The 11998-nt window shown below is 48.6% G+C and overlaps 1 protein-coding gene across 1 annotated transcript in view; it reads left to right on the forward strand.

The window, feature by feature from the left end:
- Window positions 1-9204, forward strand: part of Bpifb1 (BPI fold containing family B member 1) — a 32967-nt gene extending 23763 nt beyond the window's left edge. The window contains exons 10-16 of the mRNA XM_042277187.2: window positions 363-416; window positions 749-907; window positions 1984-2051; window positions 3401-3446; window positions 4338-4401; window positions 7818-7894; window positions 9042-9204. Of these exons, the coding sequence (XP_042133121.2) occupies window positions 363-416; window positions 749-907; window positions 1984-2051; window positions 3401-3446; window positions 4338-4401; window positions 7818-7894; window positions 9042-9074 (501 nt within the window). The 3' untranslated portion in view covers window positions 9075-9204. The remainder of the gene's footprint in view (window positions 1-362; window positions 417-748; window positions 908-1983; window positions 2052-3400; window positions 3447-4337; window positions 4402-7817; window positions 7895-9041) is intronic.
- Window positions 9205-11998: the final 2794 nt, after the last annotated feature.

Raw genomic sequence — 11998 nt, forward strand, 5'->3', positions numbered from 1 at the left:
GTGTCATCTGCAAGGAGACTGAGGTGGGAACTCCCAGCAATGATCAGCTCTGCCCTCCCTTCAGAGAGACCCTGTTTTCTGAAGTTCGATGCTAGAGCCAAAAGTGTCCCTTAACATCCAACTTGGGTCCTGGTTCTGCCTTAAGGGAATGGGTGTACCGGTTTCCTCCTCCAAATATCCTGGGGGAGCTCACGAGCACTCTGGATCCTGAGGAACCCAGAGATGGTGCCTGCACCCCAACAGCACAGGTCGCTAACTGATCAAGGTCCTCATTTCTCCTGAGCCTGAGTGCCAACACATATTCTGATCTTCTTACTGCAGCCTGATCAATGCAACTGATTCACATCCCTTCTCCTCTCCAGATTCCTGAGGTGGCCCGAGAGCTACAGGCGAACATCAAGGAGATCAATGCAGAGGTGGGTCTGTTTTTCACCTGCAGATTTCTGGGTGCTCACTGCCTCTGTCCGTAGGTCTCTGCGGTGGAGAACAGATGTGGGCTGTTCTCGTTTTTCCACTCTGGGGACAAGATCCCCTGGAAGCCCAGAGACTCCTCCAGTCTAGCAGAGAATCTTGAATCTGATGGGTGGGCTGGCACTGAGTGATGAGGGTCACTCTAAGCCCTGCTCCAGGCTGAGAAACCAGAGAACATCCACACAGGGGCCCTGGAAAGGACAGAGACTGGAGACGCCACAGGAGCCATGAGGGCCTGTGCGCTGTGACAGGACGAGTGGGTCTGATGTCTTTCCAGGCAGCAAACAAGCTGGGACCCACCCAGATGGTGAAGATGGCCACTCAGAGCAGCCCCCAGATCGTGCTGAAGGAAGGAAGCGCCAAAGCAGCCCAAAGTATCATCCTGGAAGTGTTCCCAACCAACACAGATGTCCGGCCCTTCTTCTCCCTCGGCATTGTGAGTTCAAGTGGCTGTGGCATAGAACAAAGACTGGGGAGGCCTTCCTGGTCATTGTTCCCAATTGGGGTCTCACCCAGGAACAGGGAGAGGAGGAGGAGTGATGAACCAAGAGTCAAGAACTTTGGGGGCTCATCAGCCAGTCATTAGCCTCCAGCAGCCCTAGGGACAGAGGGACCGTAATTCCCACCAAGGCAGCTACAGTCCAGCTAGGGGAGTTTTCAGAGAATAGGCAACACACAGCAGCTCAGCAACAGCGCCCCTCCTGGAAGGAAGGGGTGGGTCAGAGCAGGGCAGCAAGCACATGCACTCCAGAGGGCAGAGAAGACTGGCCAAGGGTGGGCTCATGCGTGAGGCCAGCCAGGCTTACCCAAAGAGGGTGAGCAGTACCTGTTGTGAGTAGGAGTTGACTCCTCCTTATAGCGCGGTCTCTACGTGCAGTTCTACATTACACAATCTCAGGGGTGCCTTTCTAGACTAGCGGTGTATTGGTTCCTCCCAGAGAGTTCATCTTGACATTCCGGCCTTGCAGTGAAAGACAGTGTGGGAGCCGACCTTCCAGGCCAGTCCCACTCCCCGATGACCCCTCCACTATAATGGAGCCCAGCACTCGGCCTCTGGGTCAAGCTGATACAAGTCTTGAGCCCTGAATGTCAAGCCAGACTTCGCTTCTGAGCTTTGCAATCATATTAATGGTGCTCAGGGCTTACCAGAGCCCCTGACGTCCTCTGCCCCTCGGTTTCCTCCCATGGACACCAGGGGGCTGACAGGGCCCCCTCCAGGGGTGGTGGGGCTTATTGAAGAAAGCATTTGAACTGCCTGACGCACAGTGAGCAGCCAGCCAGCACGTGTCGACAGTGCTGGAATTGTCGTCCCCAGGCCTGAACTGTCACTTGTGAAACAGGCACTAGGGCCTGGAAAGTGAGGCCCAGAGAGGTTAAACTGTTTCCCAAGGTCACACAGAGCCAGTAGCCGAGATTCGGGTCAGCTCTCCTCGACCGCAATCTTTCCTGTATAACCCTCCCTCTAGAGACATTCGCTTCAAAAAAAATGGGGGCTGGGTTCTCTTGTTGCAGGAGGCCAATTATGAAGCCCAGTTTTTCACAGAAGGTGACCGGCTTATGCTAGACTTCAGTAATGTCAGGTAAATAATGTGTGAATCTGTGTGAGATGCTGCTGAGTGTTGGCCCAGAGCAGCAGGTTTCTTTAAACCGCCAGCAGGGGGCACCAGAGAGGGCCGATGGCGGAAGGCTGCCTTGCCAAGCCTGGTCCACCGTTAAGGGACAAATTTCAAATAGAAAAGGAAAGACTTTACAGGAGCCACAGAGCAAGCCAACCCCACCACAGGGCTGCCATGCACCATGCAGGCTCTCAATGGCCCATTCTGACATTTTTCATGACAAAGAGGTGACAGCCCCAGATAGGAACCTTTGGGCCTAGCACAGAAGTGACATCTGTGCCCCTGCCCGCCCTGCAAGGTTAATCACCTTCTGTCCCAGACTGAGTTCAGGGACTCCAACGGGAGGCTCCAGTGATAAAGTTAGGCTCAGGGAAGCATTTACATCAGCCCACACCGGGTAAGATGATAGCTAGGTAGAAGATGATAGATAGATAGATAGATAGATAGATAGATAGATAGATAGATAGATAGATAGATAGATAGAAGATAGATAGATAGATAGATAGATAGATAGATAGATAGATAGATAGATAGATAGATGATGGATAGACAGATAGATAGATGATAGATAGATAGATAGATGATGGATAGATAGATAGATGATAGATAGATAGATAGATAGATAGATAGATAGATAGATAGATAGAAGATAGATAGATAGATAGATAGATAGATAGATAGATAGATAGATAGATAGATGATGGATGATAGATAGATAGATAGATAGATAGATAGATAGATAGATAGAAGATAGACAGATAGATAGAGAGATAGAGAGATAGATAGATAATAGATAGATAGATATAGATAGATAGATAGATAGATAGATAGATAGATAGATAGATAGATAGATAGATAGATAGATAGATAGATAGATAGATAGATAGATAGATGATAGGTGATAGACAGACAGACAGATGATAGATAGATAGATAGATAGATAGATAGATAGATAGATAGATAGATAGATAGATAGATAGATAGATAGATAGATGACAGACAGACAAATAAAAAAAATCAAACTATCAAACTTTTCCAGGCTGGCATTTCTACACAAGTAGTTGAATGGGAATTAGGGACCATCTAGAAAGGATTTTTGCTAACTAGTTCACCAATCCTCCCTCATTCCTGGGTGATTTTCCACCTTTGAGCCACTGTCCTCCCCATTTAGAATGTGAGCACCATGAAGTGGGTTCCTTCCTGCTTCACCATTGTCTCCTGAGAGCCTGCCTGGCACACAGCAGGTCCTCAATAAATGAAGTTATTGACTGAATCCCCCAAGGGACCACTCTCATGAGTATCTTCTGTTACAGTATTGAACGCATCAAGCTGATGATCTCAGATATTGAACTGTTTGATGTAAGTATTAACAGATTACCTCTAAGGGCACCGGGGCCAGAATGGGCCATTCTAAAATGAGACACAGCCCAGGATCTGCACAGGAACCCCACTGTGGGCTGGGGGTCTTCTCACTACCCTCCAGAGTTTGGCCTGCAGACTCCCTTTCTACTGAGCACCCACTGTATGCAGACATAGCTGAGGACACCAATCACTACAGATGTGCACCCACTCTCTATTGAAAACAAAGCCCTTCCACTGACCCTGGGCGGCCCCTCCCCTCTGGTCCTCAGTTTCCCAAGTTCCTAGCCTGAAGAAAGCTCAGCTAGGCTGAGTCTTTGGGGTTTTGCATTACTTTGGGTTTTGTTGTTGTTATTGTTGCTGTTGTTGTTGTTGTTGTTATAGGTGGTGGTTTTGCTTGTTTGTTTTCTATTTTGCTTTGCTTTATTTTGTTGGTGGTGGTTTTTCTTTTGTTTTATTTTGGAGACAAGGTCTCACCATGTAGCTCTGGAGCTGGCCTTGAAATTCATGGCAGTCCTCCTCCTCTACCTTCTGATTGCTGAGATTGTAGGTGTCCATTACCACACCTGGTGCCTCATTAGTAAATTTTGGTTTAAAAAACAGTATTTTAATGCAAGGCTTGTAAAAATCGGGACATCTGGCTTTTCTTCAAAAGCAGAATTCCCTCGGGGAATTCCTGAGTGTAGGGCATTTTCAGTGAGCCACACCCAGAGCAGTGAGGGCCTCTTCGAAGTCTATCTGGTCTGACTACGGCAGCTCCAGCCTGCAGGAGACCTGGTATTCCAACACATGACTGCTGGCTGCCCTTGTCATGGGGGACAAGTTAGGAAACCTGTATTAGCCCAGAGGACCTGGCAATCAGCCTGGTAATGGCTTCCTTCTTCCTCACAGCCTGAAATCCTGAAGGGCACCCTGACCAAGATCCTTGAATACACATTGCTGCCCAACGAGAATGGTGAGTCCCTCAGCCCCCAATACCCTCTCCTAAGCTGCTGAAAATCCTGCCTTCCCCTGGGGCCCCTTTTATTCATGACCAGCTGTCTTAGTTAGGGTTTCTATTGCTGTGAAGAGACACTATGAACACAACTCTTATAAAGAAAAACATTTAACTGGGGTGGCTCACTTACAGTGCAGGGGTTTAGTCTATTGTCATCATGGCAGGGAGCATGATGGTGTGCAGGCAGACATGGTGTTGGCTACATCTTGATCAGAAGGCAACAGGAAGTGGTCTGTGACACAGGGAGGAGCTTAAGCATAGGAGAACTCAAAGCCCACCACTACAGTGACACACTTCCCCCAATAAGGCCACACCTCCTCCAACAAGGCCACACCCCCTAATAGTGCCACTCCCTTTGGGGAGCCATTTTCTTTCAAACCACCAAATTCCACTCCCTAGTCCCCTAAAGGCTTATAGCTATAGCATAATGCAAAACTGCATTCAGTCCAACTTCAAAAGTCCCTATAGTCTCTAACAGTCCCAAATTTATTTTAAAGTCTAAGGTTCAAAGTCTTTTCTGAGATTCACAAAATCTCTTAACAGTAATCCCCTAAAAAAATCAAAATCAAAGAATAGATGACATACTTCCAGCATATAATGGCACAGGGTATACATTATTATTATTCCAAAGTATAGGGAAGGAAGCATAGAGAGGAAATACTGCACCAAAGCAAGACCAAAAACCAGCTGGGCAAACTCCAAACTCTGCATCTCCATGTCTGATGTTAAAGTGCTCTTCAGATCTCCAACTCCATTCGGCTTTGTTGACTGCAACACACTTCTTTCTCTTGGGCTGGTTCCTGTAGTCGAATTTCTAAACAGTCTTATTAAATAAGAAACACGGAGCCAAATACAGAGGTAATAGCCAAAGAGATCAGAGAACTAGCCAAGAGCCACGACTACCTTATCTTACCACCTCGCCACTGTTGCTTCCACAGAGAGCTTCTTCCTGTCTGACTTGTGTTTTTATTGCCTTTCTGTTCTGCCTTCTCATTGGCTCTAAGCCCAGCCACATGGCTTCCTCATCACTGCCTGTCTATACAGACCTCCAGGTCTCTATGGTTGGTACTGGTATTAAGGGCTCGTGTCACCACACTTGGCTGTGTCCTTGACCACACAGAGACTTTGCCTGCCATGTGACTGGATTAAGGGCATGTGCTACCACCACCTGACTTCTGCTTATAGCTTGCTATGTGACCTCTGATCTCCAGGCAAACTTTATTCATTAACATACAAATAAAATCACATTTCAGCACAATTAAAATATCACCACAGGTTCCACTCCCTGTGTGCAGCTTTCCTCAGCAGGTGTCCCATGACTCTGGCATTTCCAGCATCTTAGATTCTCCAAGACAATTCAGGCTTCAACTTTACAGCTTCATGCAATGGCCTCTCTAGGCCTCCATTCAGGGACATCCCTGACACATGGCTGGCCTCAGTGACTTTCCTTAGACATGGAAGCAAATTCCATAGCCCCTATCTTTTATCCTAAACTCTAAAGCCAGAACCACGTGCCTAAAGCTGCCCAGTTCTGCTGCTTGCTTACACGGCCTCCTTACTCATCTTCACCAGCTTTCTGTTTTTAATGGTTACCTTCACTGCCTAAGCTTGGCTGTTCTGGATCTCACTCTGTAGACCAGGCTGGCCTCAAACTCAGAGATCCACCTGCCTCTGCCTCTGGAGTGCTGAGATTAAAGGCGTGTGCCACCACATCTGGCTCTAAGACTTTCTTTAATTCCTTTTCACAAGTTAGAAACTTATCTGGGGTGATAGTGCCCTGAGGTCACCACACCCTTTATCCCATTTATAAATCTGTTTATCTTCTTAAACACAGGATTTATCTCTAATTCCACTTTCTGGTGCCCCTTTTCTCAATCTGCACATTTTGTATTTTTGTTTGCTCAGCTTGCTACTTTTCATTATTAATCTTCATCAGAGTTAACACTAGTAACCACACAACAGGATCTATACTAGGCTGTTTGAGATTCCCTCCGCCAAAAGAATAAACCCAAAACTCTTCATTTGAGTCTCAGGTAGACTCTTAGGACAAGGTAAAAAGCAGCCACTTTCCTCACCAAAATATCACAAGAACAAAGAACAATCTCTAGGCCACATGCTGACATTCTCTGATTCCCCACAGTTCAAATCTTTCTCAGCACCACTGCCTTCCATGCTCCTACTGGTGAGGCCCATTAAGCAGGGTTTAAAACATTCCACTGCTTTCCTAACCCAAAGTACCAAAGTCCAAATTCCTCCAAACAAAAACATACTCAGGCCTATTACAACAATACCCCGGTCCCTTGTGCCAACTTCTGCCTTAGTTAGGATTTCTATTGCTGTAAAGAGATACCATGACCATGGCAACTCTTATAAGGAAAACATTTAATTGGAATGGCTCACTTACAATTCAGAGGTTTAGTCCATTATCATGGCAGGGAGTTTGGCGGCATGCAGGCAGACATGGTGCTGGCTCTATTTTGATCAGAAAGCAACAGGAAGTGGACTGTGACACTGGGAGCAGCTTAAGCATAGGAGAACTCAAAGCCCACCCCCACAGTGACACACTTCCTTCAACAAGGCCACATCTCCTAGAACCACTCCCTTTGGGGGTCATTTTTTATTTCAAACTACCACATCTACCCATCTTCTAAGCCTAGTTCAAATTCTTTCTGCTCCAAGGAGCCTTCCTGGTCACCAACTAGAGAAGACGTTCCTGCCTCTCCCTCTGCCTCCCCCTCCTGCAATTCCCTCCCAATCTCCCCCTTTGCCTCCCCCCTTCCAGCCTGGTCCTTTACTAAGGACAGTTCTAAGGCAGGCAGGGAAGAGCAGGCAGACACCAGATTCATAGGGCCAGCTGGAATCAGGTGCGAACAGACAGCTAGAACTCACTGAAGGGGCCATCGCCAGACTGAGCCCAAGTGCCCAACTCCTCTGGCTGGCTGGCTGGCTTTGAACAAACTGCCTTGGGTTCTCCACCTGTGAAAGGGATAAATCCGAGTACTTTCCTCAGAGGTGGGAATGAGATGATGTATGTGAGGGGTGGGGAGACTGGTACCTGTGACATCATCACCTTTTTAATCTTGCTCTATGAGCAGAAAGATCTCAGGTAGAGAAACTTCTGCAGTGGGTAATGGCTGTTGTTGAGCAAAAGTGTTAGAGGACGTAAGGTGCACTGTGGGACAACCAGAAGATGGTGCCAGAGGGCCAGATAGGGCCAGGTGAGTGGCAGAGTAGAGGACAGGCGTGCAGAAGGATGGAAACAGAACAGGCCCTACATGCCAGATCCTAGGCTCACCTCCAGGAACTGTGAGCGTGCCCATTGCTACCCAGGCCCACACTAACCCACCGCTCTCTGATTACATTTGTTTTTTCAGGCAAACTGAGAAATGGAATCCCCGTGTCAATGGTGAAAGCCTTGGGATATCAGAAATCTGTGTGGTCTGTGCACAAGGTGAGAGGCATGTGGAAACAAACGAGCTGTCTGGGCTGAGAATGGCCTATCTGCCACCACTCCTGGCCCTGCCAGGTGTGGACACCAGAAGTGGAAAATCAGCGCTCTCTCTCTCTCACCCCTTGACACCATACATCCCTTCACTCACTTATTCAGGAATATTTCTTGATGGCGTAATATGAGCAAGGTATGGCTCCTAGCGCTTCAGGCCGCAGAAACAGAAAACTCTGTCCCCCGGAAGAGCCTACACTCTAGCAAGAGAGACACCTATATACACGAATAAACAGCACCAAGTCAGTAAGGGCTGGGAAGTAAAAGAAGGCCGGCTCTGAAGAGAAAAGCGGGGTACTGGTTTTGATGGGGTGGACAGGAAAGTCCTCTCTGAAAGGTGATGTTTGCTGATACCTGAGAAGGCCCTGTGGATAGTGGGGAAAGTGTCTCACAAAAGCACCGGCAAGTTCAAAGGCCCTGAGGCTGAGATGTTTACTGTTCCAGGAAAGATGAGGAAGAGGTCTTGGTTAGGAGGTAGCAGCCAAGGACTATAGACCTCAGATCACACACACACACACACACACACACACACACACACACACACACACACACACCTCAGCCTGAGAAGACTGGAGCTACCGTTGTCCCCAGCATGGTCAGTGAGGCTGGACACACACTAGATGTTCAACAGATGGTTGATAAGCAAGTAACACTCCCGGCTTCTGCTAGGAAAGGGCGGTAGCGGTGGCAGGCACCTCGCACCCAGTATCAACCCCCACAGCGATGTCACACCAACTGTGCCGTCATCTTCACACCTAGATCCTGAGGTGGACCCAGTCTGAACTCCTATTACAGAGTTCTCCTATCACACACACACACACACACACACACACACACACACACACACACACACACACACACACACACTTTGACTTGGCCACAGAGTGCTGGAAGACACTACTGTGCATACACAAACCCTCCACTTCTGACCGTGTTATGTACTCTACACACATGTGTTCAGGGTCACGAATGTTCCCCCAATACCTGGACTTCCTTCATGGAGAACAAAAGGAGGGCAACCCCCCCACCAAAAGGCAGGAAGTGAAAAGCAAAGCAAAGCAAAAAACTAACCAGATTGACTCCTCTGCAATTCCAGGGTGCCCTCAAGCTCACCCCAGCCTCCTTCTAGAACCCTGGCTCTCCTCCCTCCTGATGTAGACCTGGATAGTAGCTGGCCAGCACAGGCCAGGTCCCAGCTGGAAGAGTGGAAGCCATCTACATAGACTATCCCCTGCAATCAATAAACACTTGCTGATGGCTCTTGTTGTCAGTGTGGTTTTGTCCAGCATGGGAGTCACTCTGCCTCCGGTGCAGGCCTGGGATATGAACAGAGACATATGGATGGGTTCAGACACCTCTGAGCCAACCTGGACAAGTCTTTGTCATGACCACAGAAGGATAGTAGTCACAGTTGGGATCACCTCCCTTTTGGGTGGCTTTTGAGCGGCGGCGGGGACATCCATTTTGTTGATCTTGTTGGTGTAGTGGGTCGTGTGCTCTCTGAGCCCTGTGGTTCTGAAAACAGACAAACAGGAAGCAGCTTCCCCTAGGTGGGCCTCTGTGCCCGTCTTTGTCATATGGGGAGAGTCGTGGTTCTCACCTTGCAGAGCTGAGGTAAGGATTAAATGAAGCACCTGGTAGGCACTCAGCCAGAGACACCATGGCATCACAGGCCCTTGTCACCCAACCTCAGGGAACACTTTATCACCAAGGCCTTTCCTACTTAGACATGCGTGAGGGCCATTGACTCCGTGGCTTCCCTGAAGCCTCCGGGTTCTGGGACAAGACAATAGACCTCTGTTCTTTAGGCCTGGGTTGTGCCCACACCCAACCACAGCCTTCAGTCACAGAAAAACCCTTACAGGAAGACAGGGGTGGTGTCTGGGAAGGGACAGTACTCAGTGTCAGAGCACCATCTCTGTCAGACAGAGGTCTGTAGTGCCACCTGTCCCCCACAAGGTAGGTTCTTCCAAATTTGAGTGGCCAGGCATGAAGACCTCTCCCTAATATGGCCAAGGCTCTCCAAGTCCATCATCCCCTGGGGCCTCCTAGGGTGGCAGATGAAGAAGTCCAGGATCCTTACTCCCTGGGCAAGGAACAGCTCTGAGGCCCCAGCTCTCCTGTGGCTCCCACCATCCCACAGGAAGGAGCTTGGGTACCCTCAGCAGCTGGTCACATCCCACTCCCTACGTTTGTGTGGGTCATCTCCTAGATACATGCCAGTCAAATCTGGATACCAGTCTACTGCTGGGGACCCCGAACCAAGACCATTTGCTCCATGTGGGTAACACTAGAGGGATCTTAGAGGTGACTAATCATCTACCTTCCCCACAGACTGGCAAGACTCTCCCCTCACTAGGTGGCAAACTGGGGTTCTGGTAAGTCACCATCACCACCAATCAGCAGCCTGTCACTGGCTGCTCTTTCAGGCTCCTTCCCCACCCACCCTCTTCTGTCTCTACCTTCCAAGGGAAAGAAGAGTAAGTGCTCCTGAGATGGCCTTCAATGACAGGACCCTGAAACACCATCCCTGACTACAGACAGGAGGCCCTAGAGGTAGGGGTCCCAAATGCCACAGACAAGGCTCTGGGCCTCTGTACCCTTCCTTGACAGAGGAAAAACTCCTTCTCTTTAATCTGAGTCTCAGAAACAGCAAAGAGAAAATTCCAGGTGAGGTCTTACATATTATCCTTTAGTGACACCCATCTATGATCCCAGCTCCTTGGAAGGCTGAGGCAGGAGGATTACTAGTTGGAGACTAGCCTGAGCTACATCACAAGACCGTGTTTCAAAAAGACTCAGATCTTGAGCCTAGAGAGATGTATCAGTGGTGAAGAGCACTTGGCTGCTCTTCTAGAGGCTCTAGGTTCAATTCCCAGAGCCTACATCAAAGCTCACACCATCAGTAACTCCACTGGCAGGAAATCCAACGCCTTCTCTCCGGCCTCTGTATGCACCAAGCACACATATGGGTATACAAGACATAAAGACGTGCAAAACACCCATACACATTAAATAAAATTAAAAAGACCCCCACTCTTTGGGCTGGAGAGGTGGATCAGAGATTAAGAATGTTTACAGAAGACCCAGCACCTTTATTAGGAAGCTCACAACCAGCTACAGTTCCAGGGAATCTGGTGTCCTCTGGCTGCCGAAGCATCTGCATCCATGTGGTTCACAGAAACTCATTCAGGCACACACACCTACACATAAATTAAAAAAAAATAAATAAATCTTATAAAAAGAGCCTAGTCTTCTCCAACATATTCCACCAAATCGTGTGACCATTCACTGCCAGTGTGGGCTGTTTGCTAAAGGAAGAGCTTCAGAGCAAGCCAAGGTTAGCCCTGCACTTTCTGGGTATCTGCTGTCTCCTGGAACTCCATCTTCCACCAGGTTCTCATCCCTGAATCTCCAGGTAAGAGCTGGAACTCACGGAGGGAAGGGTGGGGAAGGAAAGGGAGACATGATGTAATGGTATTATAATCTCAAAGAACTAAATAAAAAAAAGAAAGAAAGAAAAGAAAAGAAAACAGGAGCAAACACCCACCCTGCTTGTGCCCTGAACTGTAAAGGAGATCCCAAGCCAACTGGAGACAGTCCTTCTGCTGTGGGGTGGCCCCATCATCACATGATGAAATAAAGCAGAGGTTCTTAGCACTCAGTCGTGCTAGGTTCGGATCCAAGCTCTGCCACTTTACTGTATCACCATGAGCAAGTTGGGCCCAGAGCAGGACTGTTAAGAAAGGAGCTGTGCTCACCTAGCTAGATGCATACAGAAGCAAGGGGGACCGGATCCCCACAAGGCAGGGCCTCTGCACAGCTAGGTGGCAGAGAGTTCAGGCCTGGAACCGCTGTGTAGAACCAACAAATCTTGCTGCCCTTTCTGGGCCCTGACATCAAATCCCAGCTTTCCCTGGGCAAGCTACCTGACCTTGACGGAGGCACTTATCCCTCTGCATCTCAGCCCCCTTACGTATAGAATATAAATATAAACCCTAACAGTCTGTTAACCCCTCCTGTGCACGGGGCCCTGTGCCCACATCTGTATGA

This window comes from Peromyscus maniculatus, chromosome 4 (assembly GCF_049852395.1).
Source record: "Peromyscus maniculatus bairdii isolate BWxNUB_F1_BW_parent chromosome 4, HU_Pman_BW_mat_3.1, whole genome shotgun sequence".
NCBI classification, from domain to species: Eukaryota; Metazoa; Chordata; class Mammalia; order Rodentia; family Cricetidae; genus Peromyscus; species Peromyscus maniculatus.